The sequence below is a fragment of the Ammospiza nelsoni genome, chromosome 3 (assembly GCF_027579445.1).
Source record: "Ammospiza nelsoni isolate bAmmNel1 chromosome 3, bAmmNel1.pri, whole genome shotgun sequence".
In the NCBI taxonomy this organism is placed as follows: Eukaryota; Metazoa; Chordata; class Aves; order Passeriformes; family Passerellidae; genus Ammospiza; species Ammospiza nelsoni.
The window spans coordinates 36,833,986-36,855,384 of record NC_080635.1 but is presented as its reverse complement, the minus strand read 5'-3'; the positions used below and the strand labels follow the sequence as shown (position 1 = coordinate 36,855,384).

Genomic DNA, 21,399 nt, shown 5'->3' with positions numbered 1-21,399 from the left:
TGCCTGCTGTTTATGCAAAGTGTGGAGCATGGAGTGCCCTTTGTAGGGCTGACCAAAATGTGTTACAGGCCATGTAAGAGGTCCTGCTCAGTAGTAAGAGTGAGCTGATTGAAACATGTTTTATCCAACTGTGCACCAACATCCTGTTCAGGTCAGTCCCACTTTGCCTGCATTCCTCTTTCCCAGAAAAGAGTCTGTGAAGTTTGGTGCATCCTTGTTCATTTCAGTCTCTTGACTGAAGGTTAAAACAGACATCTCATGCATTATCTTACCAAATATTTGCATTATTCTTAATGCTCAAAAAAGAGAAATACTGCTTTTCACAAAACCTACCTCCTTAAAACACGGTGATGGATTTCTCATTTGTTCAAGCATTGCCCACTTGACTGTGGCCTGTCGGATATTTCCATCGTATTCCCTGGAGCTCTGGGTACCACTGGGAGTGCCTCGCGATCGCTCGTAACCTGGTTCGTTGAAGTATGGTTCTGCCACCAGTATTAGGGACTGCACAGACACCAACACCTGGTAAGAGAAGAAACCAAATATTCAAATTGTGCTGCCAAAGTATTCTTACAAATATACAAAGCTCCTCTCACTTTACAAGCAAAACCATTTCTATGGCAAAGTACTACCATTTGGCAAAGTACTATCATTTGTGATACAGGCTAGGTGCAAGCAGGAACATCCACGCTTTCAAACCTAAACTGTCACTACACACAAAAACCACCGAGTCCTGTGGCTGTGTATTTAGCTCAAACACTGAGAAAATGACAAATGTAACTTAAAACCCTACAAAGCAAACATACAGATATAAATAAAAGAAAGTATTTAAAGGAAGAGATGTCTGATTGTGCCCCTTTGCAAAAGAAAGTGTATTTGTCAGCTTCTCAATCAACAATTTTGATTTTTTCCCCTATGGCTGAGCTTGCTAATTCCTGTAATTCTGAAGTAGATGGGAAAAAACCAAAGGAGGTAAAATGCCACATGAACCACTGAAATCCTCATCTACATCATCTCCCATTTTTTCTTTTAAATGAATGTTCGTAGCTGTTTAGTTTCTGATTTTACAAACAATACTGTGTCATATATCAATAAAACAAAACCTCAGTATATTTTTAAGATAAGGGAAAAAATGTTTTCAATACTATATGAACAAAGCACCAACTATTCAGTAATTCAGAAATAACAACTTCTCTGCTTTCTATTTTACTATCCAGCACATGTGTGAATAGATGTTTATGTATATTCAAGGCAATTAACTATTTACTCAGCCATTCCTAATAAACCCCAAAGAATTAAACAGATACATAAGGCTCTTAGGTATCCAAATGTAGATGTACTGCATATTCATGATTTGAAGGCTTGCTAGTTTTTCCAGTATTAAAGTTTATCCCTGTCAATTTGCTTTTTTTACTAAATGAAGGGCAAGGTTTTCTTATGTACTTAGGACCAAGTCCACCAGCAACAATTTTAGGGATTTCAGTTCTGTGACACAAACTTCCAGAACTGTGAAGAATTCAACCAAGATGATTGAAACACTTATATTTCCTCATTTAGTGAAAAGCTGATGATATGTTTCAGACCTAGGAATGGCATTTCCAGCACTGGGCATACTTAGGTGCAGATACCCAGATGTCAGGGCAGCTGTTTCTGGAAGTGACTCTCCTCCCAGTCTAGGTACAACTTAGAGCTTTAAAACATCCCCTAATTTGTGAATTTGGATGTGGAAGACAAGAGCTCTCCTTTTTCTTGGTGGATGCAGAATGTACAGCTCACATCAGACAGATGCCATGTCAGTAGCAATCCAAACTCTGACTCTTTTGCAGGCAGTGCCCTGACATCCACAGCTGCGCTCTGTGCTCAGGTGTGGCATTTTTCTGGAGTTTCTCCTGTAGCAAAGGGGGCACAGGAGTGTCCCAGCTTCCCATCTTCTCTGTGATGGTTCCTCACTCCACAGACACAATGCCAGATCAGTAACTCCTATCAAAGCAGCAGTCCAAGAGCCAGCTGAATGACACAGGCTACCCTCACTCCCACCAGCACCTCACAGGAACACAGCCTCACTCCTTTAGATGCCATCGCACTTTGCCCTTGTGTGGTGGCTGTGCTTTCATTACAGCACAGACTGGCAGTCTAGGGCAGCCAAGTCTTTATCCTGGACTGGACAGGCAGCTGTGCAGCGGGAGATATGAACCAGCCTCCCTTGTTGGGCTGAGAGGGAAAATAAACCAGGTTTTTCTGTTTCTCAGGCAGGTGCTCCAGGTAGCTGCTGGTACCATATGCACCATCATCACAGTCTCCTGTACCCTGCCCTGCACTCAACTAGAAGCAGCTACAGTTATTTAGTGTTAAACCTTAAGACATAGGTAAATGTATTAAAATGTACAGAATGCATCTCACACATCAAGCAAATGGCCACATAGCTACCAAAAAGGCAGAATATTAATGTGCATGTGCTAAGTCATGGCAAAGTGACTTCAGGGCCAAGGCTTTGGGTATGAAAGGTGATCTCTGTGGCCTTTACATGTCTCTGGAAGAACAGGTTTTTGCTTTTCAAAAATGTTCTATTTTGGATATTTATATCTTTTTAAAGTAGCTATGGTAGAGAAATGTCACACGGCAGCATTTTACTTCCTGGGCCTGAATAAGCAGTCAATACTTTCAATTATAACTGTAATGAATGAGAAACTATACACCAATCTTCCAGTTTTGCTGGATAATAAAAATTAATTTCTGAAGTATTTTGGGTGGTCTGACGATAGTTCAATCTCTGAGCCAGAAAAAACATGTAGTGCTTAATTCTTTCCAAGCAATTCATTTAGTCCTACAGCTGTTTTCTATTTAATAGTTGTAAAGTGTTTTTCTCCCAATATGGTAGGGATGGGACTTTTTCCAACAGTTTTCTTACTATTCTCAAAATGAAACACTGAAAGAAAGTTTTAATTTATAAACTTCTATGCTGTATGTGATTTCTAACTATCAAATCTAACATTTTAATGTAAGAAAAAGGACTTTGGTGAAAATAAGACTTCCTAAATACTTGTACCTTTCTACACTGATTTTACACTTCAAGTCTGAAATTGCAGTTCATCTCTTGATTAAGAATTTGGATCTTGGGAGACTTGCACTCATTAAGGATACCTATCCCAACATGATCCTCTCTCTAGCTGATCTTGAAGCTGAGTGGGAGATTTGCCTGGAAATTCCCTTGATTGTCCTGCCTGTCAAAGATGGGAGCTAATGGCTTTGCAGTGGTACCAGCTGGCTCCCTCAGCTCCCCTGGACTCATGGGGATTGGTTCCATGGACATGTGTGTCCAAGCAGCTTCAATACTGTTCCTCTACTGTGGGTAATTCCTCATTCTCACCAACCTCCCTAGTGAGGGCTCAGGGACAAGGCAAAGCAAGTCTTACCCCTAAGAGTGAGGCAGAGGTGACCTCTGCCTTTTCCATGCCCTTGCCAATAGGTTTCCTTCCCCTCTGAGCTGGAGAGCCTAAGGAAAATGTGTTCTTTTGCTGCTACCATACTTATGAAAAGCTCTTCATGTTTGTCTTCTTAACCCTCAACATTTTCAGTGCCATCTGAGCTTTAGTTTCCCTAATTTCTCTCCTGAATGTTTGGTCAATATCTTTTTATTTTGCACAAGTAGCCACCCCCTCCTTCCACCTTTGCTTGCTTTTCTTTGCAGCTGAGCTTAGGCAAGAGCTCTTGTTTACCCATGCTGGCCCTCTGCCTCGCTCGCCTGACTTCCACACACTGGAACAGACCTTCTTGAACTGATAAAGCAGGAGACTGATAAATCTGCTCTCCAAGGCCAAATCCTGAACAAGCTGAAATCTGTTCTGCTGAAGGCAGGAATTCTATTATGCTGAAGCTGTGCAGTCTTCTAGGATTTGGAACAGAAATTGTACCTTGTGCTACATAATAATTACTCCAAACTCGGAATAAATTCAGTAACTGCCATAGGAAAGAAGCCATTGCAAGCTTTACTTTTACTTAATGTCTTTGCTTGTGACTCAGTGCATGTCTGGGAAATAAAGCTGAAAATTATAAGGACTGCACGCCCTAATAAATTCTGCTCTAATGTAACACTAATTGTTATTGAACACAGCACAGCTGCACTTGCATTCCCTTCATCTTTTTTCTCTACTCAGCTCACCTGCACACTTAGGAGGAGGAAGACTACAGTCTGCACTGTGTACTTCACTTTCTCATCTCTCAGTGTGGAGCCTCTTTTGTCTTCACCATAAAAAGTTTGTGATAAATCCATGAGATTGTCATTTCCTAGTAATTTTTTTTTTAATTTTTGAAAATAAAATAAACTATTTGGAATCATCTGGGCAGAGCTGGTGCAGGAATAAACTGCACACATGAACAGCTGCTCTTCAAGATCAGACCAACAGAAATACTCATTAGAAAGAGCATTCTGAAGAACCTGTCTCCTCAGCAGTGTTCCTTTCCAAGAGTTCCAAGTACATTTTCTGGACTTTTGTCTTATTTATGCTTATTTGAAGATTAATCTGGTTTAAATGGTCTAGAAAAGGAATCTTTAGGACTAAGAGACAACTTACTACTCCTAAATGACATTTAGAAGAGAAAGAAGAAATTGCTCACCTGCAAAAAACTTGATGTTTGGGGATTCCATTTCTCTTCTGGTCTCCCATGCCATGTGTTAAGTATGCTTAAGCACACCTGAAAAAGTGACATTATTAATACCACAGACAAATATGACGACGAAATTGTTCTGCATGGACAGAATGTTGGCATTACATTAATTTTTTTACAAACTTTTTTACAACAGCATTTTAAAAAACAAATTTGTTTTTTAAACAATCACAGAATCAATGAGGTTGGAAAAGACCTCAGGGATCATTGAGTCCAATCTGTGATGGAACAAGACCATGTCAACCAGACCAGGGCACTGAATGCCAGGTCCAGTCTTTGCTTTAAACACCTCCAGGGGTGGTCAGTGACTCCACCACCTTTCCTGGGCAGCCCAATCCCATGTCTAAACATCCTTTCTGTGGGCAAATTCCTCCTAATGTCCAACCGAAGGCTCTCCTAGTACAGCTTAAGACCATGAGACTATTTTGAATGGAAAACATAAAAATAATGCGGATAACAAGAACGGCATGATAATAAATAAACAAGACAAGGCAGATTGCTTTTCCTCACAGGAAACCTATGGATTCTAGTGGCTCCAAAAAAAAAAGAATTATGAATATTATCCAATTCTCTATCTTCTGCTTTAAATACTGTTATAAAACCTGTAATTGTGTGTTTTGAAGACAATTATTCTGCTTAAGCATGTAAAAGGTAGTTTCTGTCTCACATTCTATCAAGAAATTTGAATTATTCCTTAACTTTTGTGACTGATCTGAATGTCAGGGAAGTTTATGGTGTTCTTGAATCTTATTGTGAAATGGAAAAATCCAGGACAGGTAAAACAAAGAGACAAAATGACCAGAAGAAACTTAGAGGCAAGTATTTTCCAAGACTTAAAACTAGACAAAGAAAAACGGAGATCAAGTCTCCACTAGGAATTATATTCAGTGTCCACATTAATAGAAAACAAATGAAGAAGAAGAGACAAGGCACTCAGCAAACCTTCAGCTGCAGCTGATATGAAGCATACTCCATACCCATGGAAAGGGTATTTCAGCTAGCCAAAACAGATTTCTGACTGGTTCATTTAGCAGAAAATGTTGGAAAAGAACATTTTTCTCAGTCAAAAGTACTTGCTTTTTTGGTCCAATCCAACTCATAAAGGCTGGATCTCCAAAAATCCGCAAGACTATTTAGAAAGGAGGTAATTCCCACTTGGAACTGGCAAATCCCTCTTCATATCATTCTGAATACTGGTATTAACCACAGAGCTTCCTCCTGTACATTGGGAGTGGCTGATCCATAATTCAATCACAAAAGGAAATAACTTTCATCAGTTTCATTTCCGTTTTACATCTAACACAGGATCCCAGCTGACTTACCTTGCCATCATTGTAGAGGTTTGGATTAAATCTCACGCTGTGGCCTCCAGTTGTTTCCAGATTGACAAGTGGAGGGGAATTTGGATAGTCTTGTGGGAAATACACATCAAATTCAAAGCAACCATTTGCGTACGGGGTGTCTGCAGGACCAGTAATGAGAACCTACCAGCGTTAAAAAGAGAGAAAGAAAAAAACCAGAATTTAAAATCCCCACCCTTGTATCTATCACACAATTGAGATTTTTTAAGTTATATGAAGCATTTTATTTCCACCTGCTGTGTAGCAGGAATTATTATTAGATCTCATAATCACACACAGGCTGTTGGTCTGTTCATTCTGATACTGTGAGTAAGCAAAGCCCTCTGTGAACACTCATTTCTCCAGATTCCAAATGGAAAGCAAGACAGAAGGAGCTGAAAACTCTTTCCTATTGGATGCTATTAACAGAATGTTTTTTCCAAAATACAGGTCCAGAGGCACTCAGTGTACTTCTCCATACCTACTGCCTGCAACTTCAATGGTCACATGCGAAGATATGTTTGGACCATAATGGAGCAACAGCACTAAACTTTTCCCTTTTGAATAGCTGAAAAAGAATGAATCCTGTTCTGTGAAGACTCCTTGGCCAACAGAGCACTCCTGGGGCAGATGGGCTCTCCCTGTCCCTGCCAAGCTGCTGAGAAATCAGACTCAGACTCAAATGTTATCACTTACATTAATGCCTGGACAGCAATTAAAGTGGATGTGAAATATTTCTGGTTTTCCCTAAGATTTCAGGCACCTTCCTGAACACTTCTCTGCCAAGCTGAAGAGAGAACTAAACCCAGCTTTGCTTCCTTACTTTCATTATGTCGAGCCTCTCCTCGTCACAGCGCACGAAGACGCTGGACGAGGAGGAGAGCGGCAGGGAGGTCGACAGAGTCACGGCCTCCTGCGCCAGACGCCGGGCCCTGGCTGCGCTGTTGGCGTCGCTCGCGTTCTTCACCTGAGACATGTAGTGGTAGTTTACTTTAAATACCAGTTTGCCATCGTCATCTTCGGAAACCATTTCAAATGTATCTGGAAGAGAAGAGAATTTTAATGTGTCAGGAAAGGAGGGAAGTTTGTAGGGGATTAGTCTTGGATAAAGATTATGAGCATTAAAATTAAACAAAGGAAAATTTAATTTGCATCACAGTAACTCAGAAAACACTTTTTTTTTTTTTTTCCCATTAACAGTGATCACAGAAACCAAAGCATTAACAGTGCTGGGCTGAAACAATATCTGCAGCTAATTTACAAACTCCCATATGCAACTTGTCAAATACACACCACTCCCAATCTGGAAAGCTACCAGCTATTCCCAACCAGGAACATGATGATACTGACAAATACATAACAATGCTAATAATGGAACCCTTGTGAAGCCAAGTGCCAGTGGTATTTACTTGTGTGCTCGTGGCAATGTTATTGAGGAACCATGAAAAACTACACTAGAGCTGGTTTTCTTTAATCACTTGCTACACAAAATCTGCAGCACAGCTGCCAGAGGGAAAAGCTCGCACTTCCTACAAACCTTCATAGCTCCTATTCTTGGCGTACGCTCCACAAGCATTTGTGAGGAAAACCTCTTGCAAATACAACAGCAAAGAAATGTGACTGCAAATGCTGTCACTGCAACGCAAAAAATACTCAGTGAGAATGTTTTTGCAATAGTTTTATAGCTCCTTTTTGGATAAGATACTATTAGTTCTTTATGAATTTTTTTGGTAACACATTCCTTTTATGACTAAAGTAAGGACCAATTCCCATCACATTTTCCAAATGCAATACATTGCACTATATAGATATATAAATAAATATATAAAGCTCATAGATGAGCTTTAAAAAAATCAAGCATTTCAATCTAATTTGAGATCATTACTGTAATGAAAATATGAACACCATCACATCACTGAATTCATCTGGTCCCTTGAATTACCTTAATACATGCTTAAAACATTTCTTATTAGTTCAAAGACTGCATGAGTTGGTAAGCTGGAAACACAGATCTACAATTTTCCTCATGTGAAAATTATCAGTGGTCACATATGCAAGACAGTTGTTAATTTTTAAAATGGATTCTGTTCAACAGAACACACAGTTCTTCAGTGTCTGCTTTCTAAAACACACACGTTCACACTTCTCAACCTACCAAACTGGAGTTTCTTCATGACAGCCACATACTTCTCTTCAAGGGATCGTAAAACAGACAAAGGCTTGGGCTTCACAGCAGCCTTTTTGGAGTATTCAGCCATCTTCTTTTCTGTTGTGTAAAATAAAATGTGATTATTTGTAATTAGCTATGTAATTCCAAGAAAAGCACAGCAAGTGTTGCCATTTTATGGTTACACTCTTTCATAGAGACATCTCAAAATTGGGCATCACTTAGGGTATACAAATCTCTTTCTCACTACTGTATACCATTATCTGAGCAGCTTGGAGTAAATAAAGATCATAATCTCAGCTTAGAAATAAGTCATGACTGCTGCTGCTTCTTTGAATATTCTTTTGTTGTTTCTTTTAATTTATTTTTTTTTAATTTCAAATAGGAAGTATGACATATGCTTGTGTGGATGGCTATTCCCACATGCATTAATGGACTCTCCAAAATCAGGAGCTGATTATACAGACCTTTATAAAATGCACTCCCCTGATTCGCTACTTAATCTTTAGTTTATATTACTAGACAACCAGATGGTCTTTTGAGGTTCAACCCATGTTTCAGATTTTAGTTCTGCATTCATCTACTTCATAGTTAATCCAATTAAGAAGATTTAGTTTCAACAGAAAAGTTTTATTACTAAAGGTCCTGTATGTTGTTTTCTTCCAAGAAAAATAATAATAAAAAAAGGTGCTACATAATTGTGCTGAAAGCTGTTAGGTGTCCTCTAACTTACTTGAATTATTCTGTTTCCTTCATCAAAACACTTAAAACTTCAACAAGGTTCCAACCACTTTTGAAAATGCAGTCAGCAGTTGGGGACAGGAGGAAGTGTTTTGCCTTGCCTTTAAGCTGAGTTATAAGTTATGCAAGTATAAGTAAAGCCATATAAGTAAATGGCTGCACAACAGACAAACAGCAGCAGCACTTATAGGAGTGTGTGTGTCCACCTTGGTTTGCTTGGCGCAGGCTGGTGGTGGCAGCATAAACGATCTCTGCGGTCTTTTGGATGTCTGGCACCAGCAGGGTCAGTCCCTCTGGCTCCTGATCAGAGCTGTCTGGTTTTACTCCTGCTTTAGCCTTGTCTTTTTTAGACCTGCATGGGGCAAAGAAATAGGATATAACATGAGAGAGTATCTTTCAACCAGACATACAGTATCCAGTGCATCTGTCAACAGGGAAAAATACCAAAGGTAATGGATTGAGACTAAACCAAGCCTTCTGAAATGGAATATGTCTCTGTACCTTCAGGTTCGTCACTGAATGAAGCAACCAGCAGTTCCAACACTGAACATGCTGCCTTGATTTGACAAACAGAGGTACAGCTGGTATGAGCAGTGAAAATAGGAACACAAAGCCAGCAATTGCAGTACAGCAGTTTCTGCTTCAACATTTCAGGCCTACCCTTCAGGCTGACCTGATGTCTGCACACCTTCATGTAGGATTAGAAAACCTTACAAAATCAATCTAACAAAGATCATGTCATGAATATGCATTTCATCCTTGCAGATCCTTGTGCAAAACTAAGTCCTAAATAGGTGACAAAATGCTCCTTCCTACACAATACACTAGCAATTACTGAAAATACACTAATGATGAAACTCTAGGAAACCTCCAGTAAAAATTCACAGCATGTAGATGAACATCAACCCAGGCACCACAGGACTGTGGGTCAAATACAAATTTTGTCTCTGCAGTTCTCTTCTGGGCTACAGAAATGTAGAGCTTTTATTTCAGTAAGGAGTTTAATGTAACATAATTTTAAGAGCCTTAAAATATAAAAAGCATCTAGGTTACATTGGATGTTTATGATCCGCAAATCAAAACGTCAATTTAAACATGCACCGCATTTTCAAATAAATGTGCACAACACTGTTGTTTGATAGAAGCTAGCTGCACAGTAATCATACATTTAAATCTTTAGATTGTGACAATGCAGTCCTTACCAGCACAGATAGTCAACTGCTGAAATGAGGACAAGGGTATTTGATACTAATGTAACCTAAATGTGAGTATTTAAAAGCTTCTGTGTTTTGAGAGCTAACATAAATTTAAACTGTCATCCTGCAAAACTTGGAAGATTTCAATGCTAACAGCTCCCAAATTATTTTACAACAATTTCTACTCATTTTTGTTTCAACAGCACTTGTTCGTTTTGATACCCAAACAAGTTCAACAGCCAAGATGAAGTGGTTTGCTCTTTCTCACTAGCAAACCAAGAAACTATTCACATGAGTAAAACCAGCAATTCAATGTTTTGATATAGCAAACATATTTTACCAACTAAAACCTTTCTGTGTTTTAATCTAGACTGAAATTGTGCATAATGAATGACTCTCTCAACTATTCAGCAGAGGTGATTACAGTAGTAGTGAATATGGTCTCTGAACTGTACCTAATCAAATGAGAATATCCCTAGAGAGCATTAATAACAAAATACATTACTGTAGCACGGTCCATTTTCCCTGTTCCAGATTTAATCCAAAAGGATATTAGCCCATGGCAGACTTCAAGCTATTCTGAGCTTTCAGATACTCAAAGTTAGAAGGAATCGGAGGCATCACAGCCAGCCCCAGGTTGCATTTGAAGAACATTGTATGACAAAAAAGCAGCAGCTGCATCTCTCATTCATACTTTCCAATCCTTAGTATTGCATTTTTCCTTGTAGAAAGCTAGGCCAATATTTTTAAAATAACATACTAAGCACCTTCAGCAATACATATTCAAACCTACTAAACCTCAGTGATAACCTGTTTTAACATCATGCACATGCTAGCAGCTACCAGTCCCTAGAAAGGTATACAGATTTAGACCTGCCTGGTATTGATGCAGAAGCCTTAAGCTATTTGCTACAAAACCCTTGGAGAAATTCTGGCTGAAGTAAAATGTCAGTGGGCATTATGCAAGAGAAAGATGTGTGAAAAGCAATAAACATGTGCTTAGTGAAGGTACTAAAAGTATTATTAATTCTTATAAATCCATTTTCAAAACAGTGCTCTTGTGGCTCTTCTGTTGTCCACTTGCTTTTACAATTTGGAACACTTGTTTGGTTTTCCTCCTTCTATTTGGTCTTAGAATCAAAAAAATCAAGGTGTTGGCCTCATTAAGCAAAATGCTTCACCACATGCTTAAAAACTCCTACAGACATAGTGAGTTACTGACAGCAATTACCTCAGCAGACAAGGAATATATATTAGTTGAAGCAGCAGGGAAAGGAGACATTTACTCAAATGCAAAGTACCAATTATATTATTTCCTCTTGTTCTCCCTGCTGTGTGCAACAGTTACACTTCAGCCCTTTTGAACTGTATTCTCCCAACATCTCGTGTGCCACCACCAAGAAAGGGAAAGGAGATTCTGTCCACTGCAATCATGAGCACAACAGAAAACCCCTGCCCTGCCTCTCCTCACAAGAGACTTTTAAAATCCTATGTTTGCAGAACAATTCTACTCTGACAGCTACATTATCCAGCTGCCTAACTTCTCAGTCAGGCCACACCTGTGGAAAAGCAGTTTAGCAAGCAAAATGCAGGAATAAATCTGACTCAGCTATACCTCTGCCCCATCCAAGTCTCATTTTTTGACCTTGACTCTGCCTAATCATGGATTTCAGCCAGTTTCCTAGGGAGGGTAAGATAGCTGGTACACAAATTTCCAAAATTAGACATACTGCCTTATCAACATCTAGCTTCCTCACACAAGTGTTCCTTGTATATTCTAATGGTTAGTTAGGATAAAAGTAAGGCTTTTTCCCCACTTTTGGGGAACAAACCAACTGATATTGCCATAGCATGCAAGACTCCTATCAATGATGACATCCAGTTTTTTCTTCCCCCATTTTGTCTTCCTACCTTTATTTGATTCAAAAGAACACCAACTTAGTATGATCCATCCTGCACAGTTTGTGAGATCACAGAATCACACAATGGTTTGGGAAGGAAGGGACCTTAAATATCATCTCATTCCAACCCCCGGCCACAGGAGTGATACCTTAAACTGGACCACATTGCTCAGAGCCCCATCCAGCCTGGCCTTGAACAGCTCCAGGGATGGGGTATCCACAGCTTCTCTGGGCAACCTGTTCCAGTGCCACACCACCCTGAGAGCAAAGAATTTTTTCCTAATATCTAATCTAAACCTACTCTTTGATTTGAAGCCATTCCACATGTCTTTGCAAAAAGTCCTTCTCCAGCTCTCCTGTAAGCATCTGCTTCATTATTTTATTGTCTACTTTAGAATTATTCACAAATGTTGGAGAAATTTAACAGCATTTTACAGTTTCTCAGTTTATTTACAATCAGCATATGGAAAATCAAGTAATTCCCTAGACTCTAGATGGGAAAATCTGTCCATGGTTCCCCAGCCATATGTACTCTCACACTGATGATAATTTTTAAAGCTCACAGAGTTTTGTGATCTGACATAGAAATGAACATCCCTGCAGACATGAACTATTATACTTAATTTTCTATTTCTTTGACATTAGAAGACCACAGCAGCCCTTTCTGAAAACATATCCTTAAAACACGTTTATGCATTTGGCTATTAAATGGCTATTAAATCATGCAATTTAAAAAGAACAAGAGCACTATAAGACAAAAATCTTGCACAAAACAGCTCTGGAGCAGATGGAGGTGTGAATATGGTCTCTGTACCCATCTCCCTCATATAACAAAACATCCTGGTCTAAAAAATCTAAAAGCCTATTTTGTTCCCTAAACTGTATTCTTATAAAAGGGCTGAGACAAAAATGTTATTCAAAGCCCAGGAAAAAGTTCAAAGGGTTTCGCATATCACCAATGCACTGGGCAATCTTAGAGCACACACAGTGAGGGTCACTGTCAGAGTCACTGTGAGGGTCCCAGTCCCTCAGGAAGGTCAGAAGCCTCCATGAGCCTGCTGCAGCCTTGTGGCTGCTCTACAGACCCCACAAAATAACTCCTTGGTCAGATTCAATTTTTGAGTCCTCCAGTGCCAGAATTACAGTTCTACTGAAGATGATAATCCATAAACTATATCTCACTGTGACCTGAAACACACGGTATTGCTTTGTGCACACATGAGAAAAGCAACCTGATGACTACTCTGTCATTTGTGAGCAGGTATAATGTGGGCAAAGCCCACTATTAGCTGAGAAAATTCCAATCCCCCTTCTTGCTGCCATCTCCAGTGCTGCAGTCCTGCCTGGATTCCTTCTCTCTCCAAGCTGGGTGATACATGAGTGATCCAGAGGCACCAGTAGGGCCCCAGCTTGAGAGAAGCAGTTGGTGGGAACTTTACAGCTCTCTCAACACTCTGTGAAGAGGAGACAAAATACCAAAAGTGAAATCATAAAGCCAATAAGATGCTTCAGCTCCTTCCTTGTATTCTATCAGCCTGCATAGAGATTTCTGTATGCAGACAACTAACTAGCAGTTTAACAAACTCCTGAGCTTTAATGCAGGAAAAACTTTTATCTAAATGTTCCAGAGTGGAGGAGGAGCCAAATATAAAATTCAGACACGGAAACTTTCCCATACTGTTTTTCAGCCACTGAAGGAGAAGCAGAGAAAATGTCAACCCACATTTAAAGGGATGACAGTCACTAATATATTTGCTAGAAAAGACAGCAGTGTACATGCTAATAATTTAAGCCATTAATTTAGCTTGTGCTAGAGATGACAGCCTTCTCTTTATGCTGTGCTAAATGTAAAATGAATTATACACTCCCAAGGCAACTTTAATTTTCAAAGTCAATACTAATACTTACTCACCCGTGCCTGGTACTTGCAGGTGAATGTGGTGATACAGAATGATACCCTTATCAAAGCATTCCCAGAGTGCAGCCAATGAAGCACTCAGCCCCTGTGCCCCACAGGGACAGTGCTTACAGCACAGGGCTGCTTAGTTTTAGGCTGGGACTCACTGTCTTGGGATAAAACCACCCTGGGTTTGCAATCACAGCCCTCATGGACTGCACATTTACTCCTTCCAGTAATTCACACTTGCTCAAACAAATCTCCTGAAATCAGGCAAAACAGGCAAGGGGCTGTGATTTTGCAAATGACCACTGGTGAAAGCTGGTAACCTCCTCCCAGATGGCTCCACCTACCCCACCTTGGGGCTTGAAGCACTATTTACAGACTTTCAGTGGAAGCATTCCAAACCAGAGGCTGCAGGACTGCTCCCTGCAGACAACCATCAACTCAAAATGTGAGTTTCAACATGCAGCAGAAGGAAGTGATAATTGTTTTTTAAAGAAAAATAAATTAAAACAAATTAGGCCTTGATTCTTGGGGCCCAGTTCTAAAGACATTTTTTTTAATTTGAAAAATGCACTCTTTCACATAAAAGTTCTTCAAAATAGCAGTGAAGACAATGAAAAGCCATAGCAGAGATAATACCTCAAGCCCACCTGGTTGTATTCCAGCATCCCCATGAAGCATAGTTAGGAATTTTAGGGATAAGCTTGCTAGACAGCACATCACACAAATGAGCCACCATCTCATTTTGCCAGAACAACCATTTGCCACGAAGCTCGCCCAGCAGATGTTGGCTCCAATGAGCCTGCTTTGCCACACATCAGCAGCTCCCTGCAGCAAAGGGCTCAGCCAGCACAGCAAGCTCTTGTCTCAAACCCATCTCTCATGGTAACTCATTACACCAGCCTGACTGCTCTCCAATCACTGATGGCTTTGACTTCCTAGCACCCAAACAGCCATGAGAAATCATCTCATGCCTAAATGTCTTCTCCATTATCCAGAAATTTCCCAGTTTTCTAACAGAATACTGTGGCCTTTGAAAGTAAAGGAAATTCAATGCTAACTGAAGTCCAAAACCAAGTCCCCTTCAATTCTGGAACAAAGTGGATGCTCCCAGCCCAACATAGAGATGACATTTGGCAGACATGCAAGTCTGCTGCTCAGAGGATGTGATGTTTTGCCTTTGAAACTAGAACTCATGATTTTGGGTTGTTGTTCTGCCAATTTGATCTGAAAGGAACAGCAGATTGTCCTATTTAAGAAATTCATGCCAATACTTGCTTATATTTCTGGCACACCTTCAACTAAAATGCTGAGAATTCAAGCCTTCCACCCCAGTGGCTCCAGGCTGTTCAGGCTGTTGATGTTTTCATCCTTGTCTATGCCCTGCTTCAAACACAAACTGCACTATGCTTAAACCACCCAGTAAAATACAGGTTTTCCTTTTGTGCTGGGATAACAAAGTAATGCAAGAAAATTGTACAGATAACCCACAAAGAATGAACCACAGAACTCCTATCAAATCCATCTAATATTAAAATAATTGTGACTCTAGAACGCTTCTTTGCTTCCAGATCCTACGCTGGCACTGAAGAACTACTCCTACTGCATTTACTTTAGGAGACAGAAAAGAGCCTATGAACAGTAGGTGCACACCACTCTCACAGAGAGACTTCTTAGGCTTCACCCTGGGGAAGTGAGATGAGAAGAAACAGGTTTCCATGGCCATTAAATCCCATGAGAAGATAGAGGTTTCCATGGCCATTATATCCCAGGCTAATGGATGACCAGATGAACAAAGAAAAAACAGTCAGCAATTCTGGTGGAGAATCACATACACAGGTATCGGAAATGGATTACATAAAAGCCAAGTTTCTTTCCTATTTTAAGAAGATTACATACACTATGAGATATATAGATAATATTGCCGGCCCGCACAAGCTGACTTTTTTAGGTGGGTATCCAACAAAGAACTGGCTTTTGTCCTTCCCAGTTCTGCTTCTTTTGCATTACACTAGCAAAAAAAAAATATGCCACTACAGGTACCTTACATGCTTGATAAGCAAGACTTGCAGTATCAGTCAAGAGGGATTGGAGAAATTGATGGGTGAAGTCCAGTTCATCAGGAGCTACTAGAAAGAGTTCCCAATAATGAGATTCCTTCTTGAAAAGTCTCTTGGGTAATGGTTGGTAAATATTCTGAGTTAATAGTGGGAGAAAGAACATTCTCCACACACCTTGTCCTGACATTTTATTTACCTTCTTTTATTTACCTTTCCTCCATTTTATTTACCTTCTTCCTATGAAGTTTCAGCATATGCTAAGGGGCAGCACTAAATTTTGCAGAGAAATACAGGTTATTATTTCTTAAGAAGCTGTTTTTAAATTGGAAGCAAGTAAACAGAATCAAGAAACCAACTGGAAACAGAAAATTATTAAAATAAATAAATGAAAATTTATATTGCAACATTGATAATTACTAATGAAATACAAGAGTATGCAAATCTACCAGGTTATGTCTGTCATACCAAAACCATTCCCTGTAAATAGTACAGTAAACAACACAGATGCATACAAATACAAATCTAGATCAAACAGATGGTATATTCTCACTCTGGATGGCAACATCCATTCAGAGAAATATACAGAATTTAATCTCCTTTCGCTTCTATATCAATAATAAGCAAAAGCTTATCCTGTTCCAGCCAGAATAGGGTTAATTTTTGCAGTATGCAGGAGAGAGCACAGCCAGGACCCAGAGGTTAATGTACCCCACCTCAGACCATTGCTGGGGCGGGGCAAAGGGACTCTCCTCTGGAAGAAGGGTTTCCTTCTGGTCAAGTAAGAATGGTGGAGGGAGCAGTTGGGTGGTGCCAGTGCCACACTGGAGGGAGCAGCTGGATAATGCCTGCTCCCAGCTGGAGGGAGAGGTCAGGGTGGTATAGCTGCGGTTGGGTTGAGCTCCATGATGAGCATTTCTGCATGTGAATCACTCTCTCTTTTGTACACTTTTGTTAATAATATTGCTGCTGTTGTTTTTTTACCTCATTGCTGCTTCCAGCAAATTGTTCTTATCTCAACCTGTGATTTTTTAGCTTTTATGCCTCCAATTGTCCCTCCAGCCCACCACAGGGGGAGGGGAAGGCAGGAGCCAGCAAGGGGCAGCACGGTTTGGAGTGTCTCAGTGGGGGCACTAAACTGGGGAGTATCACTCCTAAAGCACAATCACACAGTACAGTTTAAATGAAGGGCAGGGCTGATACAAGTGCTTACCTCAGTCTGTTGGTGTAGGTATCCACACAGGTCTTCATTTTAGCCAACAAGGTCCCAACAGAAGCCTGGGACTCCAGCTGCTCCTCCTCCTCTTCGCTGCTTTCTCCTGACAGAGGAAGCAGCAATGGCACCATAGATGTGCAAGAGGCAATCGCACGGAGCAGCTCCAGCAGAGCTCGGTACAGGGGAACGTGGCGAGCCATATCCAAAACTGCAAGAGACAAGCAGTTTACCAAAATTACTAACACTGCAGACCCTCTCACTCCTAGTGTGGAGGTTTCAAACAGAAAAGCTACATTTTAGTAATTATTAAAATATTAATGAAATGTAATGATAAAATCCAGTATTTTGTAATCGTCATTTTTGTGTTGTAATGGACCTGAAAGAAAATTACAAGATACCTGGAAAACAAAGGTTAACAAAAGACACAAGAGGACAAAAGTGCTAACAAGGTAAGGAACAGGATTACCACATGCTATATTAATTTCTAGTACCTTAGCATACAGTCCTGGCTCAAATTGTATGCTAACAGTAAACAAAAATCTCTGGAGGAAAAATTGCAACCTATGGCACAGCAGAATAACATCTGCTGAATCTAATAGCATAGGCATGTATAAAGACTTTCACATCACTTTATTTACAGTCATCTTCTCCTTTGGGAAAATTTCTCCGCATTATTGCAAAAATATTTATGGTTCTTAAATGAATGAAGTTATCTACTAAGTTGAAGTCCAGTTTTGCTTCTTTTCATGAAGAAAGGATTGTTTTAGAAACCATTATGTATCTTGCAGAGAATGCAAATTTTATCTGCATATATATAAACCACAAAACAGCAAAGATGAGTAAGAATTTATATTAGGCAGGCAAACCTCACTCTCTTAGTGCTTTTCAGTGTGATATATAAGTGTTACAGAAGAAACTGTGAGTAGAATATAGACATCAGCTCCTCTGATTAGGGAAGACAGGCAGAGATACACAATTCTAATAGATTCCCTAGCACCACATTGTTTATTTTTCTTCTCCACTTGTTTGCACAAATACGCAATGGATGTCATTTCAACTGACTTTGTATCATTAATAGAAATCCTGAAAATGTAGCAATAGGCAGATACTTTAACACAGCTGCTTCCTCTGCCCCTAGGACATGCTATTTTTAACCTAACTGCAGAAAATATTTGCTCCAGTTTAAAGTATTCACAAATGACTGAGTTTATGATAAAATAAATTTATTCTTTTTCCAGCAAAAAATGCCAGACAACAAAAAGCCCCTGACAATTTGCATTAGAACAGAACAAAGCACAGAAGAACTCTTTAATGTTTCATTTAGCACATCTCATCCTCCAAGCTAAAGCAGATCACAGACTTTCAACTCCTGTCACCAAACCCTTAGCTCTAAATACAGCAGGATGGGACCGTATAAATAGCCAAGCTAAATTCAACAAGCCAGTTTATGCAGGTTTAAGGCTGGATTTATCTCTGCCAGGACTTCTTTGATCAATAGCTTGCTATTTGTTTTTTGAATCTATTACAATGGTACAAACTCTTAACTGGGTGAAGTGCTATTGAATAGAAAGAAAATTTACCAAAACAAAATATTAATCTGCCAGGCCTGGTGTCATGGCTCTAAAGATAACCCATGTCAAAATAATCCATATATCTAAAGCAAACTGAATTTAAACACTGACGTTAAGAAAACCAGTTTTAATTACCTGCTAATTCTTACCTTTACATATATATTTATATATATATATATGCCTCCATTTTTTATGCTCAGTTACTAGTGAAGAATTATTGCCCACAAAAAAAACCCCACAATATGTAAAAATAAACACATATGGATCTGATGATGTGTGGATTTAAAAAAAAAAACAACCCAAAACACACACACACATAAAAAAAAAAAAAAAAAAAAGAAAAGGAGGGTGGTGAAAAAAGGGCAAGCATAAAATACATCCTACCATAGCCCTGGCCAGAAACCACCTCCCACCTGTAGTGCTAAAGACCAAGTGGCTCCTCAATTTAATCAATAGCTGTTTATTATGAGGATGGTGAGTGAGGGAGAGATGTGACCTCTTAGATAACCACAGCATTTCACTCTGGAAACCTTTTATTTATTTATCTTAACCATGAAATTTTCATGAGACCAGAATACATAATTCCAAATCCTTCAATGCTGGCTTGCCCTTTCCTTTGCTAAATGGATAGTTAAGTTCAAAATTACCATCATGAAGGGAACTGAACTGACATAACTTTCAAGTGGGAATGTTTTCCAGAGAGATGGGAGAGATTCCTGGTTTTAGCAGATCCAACTCACTTGCACTGCTTTGCTATAATTCCCATGTGAAACAAATGAAATGCATTTGCTTGGCTTCAATTTAAACAACCTTTTAGGGAACAACTACTAATTTCTTTTACCTTAATGCCAGACTCTGTGAAACTCAATTTTTGGTACCATTATGTGTTTTATCCTATTTTTCTCCTTTATTATATTTACTAAGAATTGTGACTCATGCAAGTGTATTTTTCTGCCCAAAATGCCTCAACTACCTTCCATCCCCAATCTAAAGCCCCAAAATGTTCATCAAGACTGGATATCTAGATAAGTATCAGAAAAACTTGCTGGAAAGAACCCAGAATAGTCAAATTACTGTTTGTTATCTTTATCTGGCAGTTCACCTACTCCTTGTGCCTGCTTTCAGTTGAAAGAATGCCAAACTGATTACAGTGTATGCTCAGAGCAGATACAGCTCTGCTTTCTGAAAGAGGTGAAGAAGACTTGAGCAGTTTGTTGAGCTCTAGGTAATTTTTAAGACACTATATTTAAGCCACTAGGACAACAGGATACTCTTTTGTAAATTACACCCCTGGCCCAGATCTACTCTTAGCTAACCTGTCCACCTCTTTCTGGTGTGACAGCTGCAGCTACAGATGTCCCAACAGCAATTTTCTGGACTGAGAGAGGTTTAACACATCCAAGTAGAACTTCAGTTCAGGCTGTGCCACTTAAACTCCATCACTGTCCTTGCTGCTTTTAGTGTTTGCAGCACATTTAGTCAGGATTTCTGAATTAAGATTTTTCCTTCAGATATCATTATGTATTTCAGAAATATAAATTACAGTTTTAAATTAAAAAAAAAAGTTTTGATCCTGTAACAAGGTCCTTTAAGGAAACTGAATTGAAATATACAAACATGAATTAAAACATAAAATACAAACCTGCAAATTAAAATGTCTATCTCCATCAAATAAAAGCAATGGAACTTTTGGACTACTGTCCTCACATACAGGTATCTGGCCAATTAAGATGCCAACAATCTGGATTTCAAGCAAATACATACTTCAGTGAAGAACATGTATTAAAAGTAAACCACTGTATTCTTCAAAGTATGTACTCCCTTGGGAACATATCCAGCTTTTTTTGTCTGACTCAATTGAGCAATGAAGGTGTATCATAACACTTTACCTGAATTAAATATGATAGCTTCTCTTATAGGAAAAAAAATCCAACACACCATGAAATAAAAACAAATACTTCTGCTTACAGCAGACCTATAATTTGAACACTATTAGGACATATTTAATAGGTCAGAATCTTTTTATATGGGTACTTCAGTTGTGTAAGAAGGCTCTAACAGTGTTTGATTTATATGGGCATGCATGTAAGCATACCAAACTGCACATACACAGCATTCCTAAGAACGAAAATGGAAGATTAACATTCTTGGCTTTGTAAAAATGACAGATGGATATTTATCCATGAGTGTCTGTTATCCCAAGGACAAAACAGTTACTAGATAATGACAGATACCTTTTACCCAGAGCTCCATTTGGGGCTCTCAGTCTCCTACACTGAGTACACTCAGAGTGTCCTGGCTGTCAGGCTCCCATCAGCTGTGCTGTCACATCTGTCCATTTTTGTGCTGTTGGAGCTCCCTGATTCTGTGGGTAAGTGAAGTGCTGAGGAATATTCAGCTCCCAGCACCACAGGAGCTCCCCCTTGCTGACTCTCAAACAGAACTGCTGCCCCAGAGAGCCCCCCTGAACTTCTGCTGCGTTTCCTGAGCACTTCTTCAAATGATTACTCTGTGACACATACTTACACCAAAAGAAAAGATTACATTATTTAATTTCTATACTCAAGGCAGGGATTTGCACTCAGGTTTTATCCTGCTTCCTTGTCCACCTTGTCACCAGGGCTGTCAGGATAGGTCTGCCT

At 39.5% G+C, this 21,399-nt stretch overlaps 1 protein-coding gene across 1 annotated transcript in view; it reads right to left on the bottom strand.

Moving 5' to 3' along the window:
• The window catches only part of BIRC6 (baculoviral IAP repeat containing 6), a 177,975-nt gene that overhangs the window by 7,243 nt on the left and 149,333 nt on the right, over window positions 1–21,399 (bottom strand). The window contains exons 66-72 of the mRNA XM_059467370.1: window positions 17,184–17,394; window positions 9,120–9,265; window positions 8,161–8,271; window positions 6,829–7,046; window positions 5,988–6,149; window positions 4,615–4,692; window positions 334–522 (exon numbers count right to left, since the gene is read on the bottom strand). Of these exons, the coding sequence (XP_059323353.1) occupies window positions 334–522; window positions 4,615–4,692; window positions 5,988–6,149; window positions 6,829–7,046; window positions 8,161–8,271; window positions 9,120–9,265; window positions 17,184–17,394 (1,115 nt within the window). The remainder of the gene's footprint in view (window positions 1–333; window positions 523–4,614; window positions 4,693–5,987; window positions 6,150–6,828; window positions 7,047–8,160; window positions 8,272–9,119; window positions 9,266–17,183; window positions 17,395–21,399) is intronic.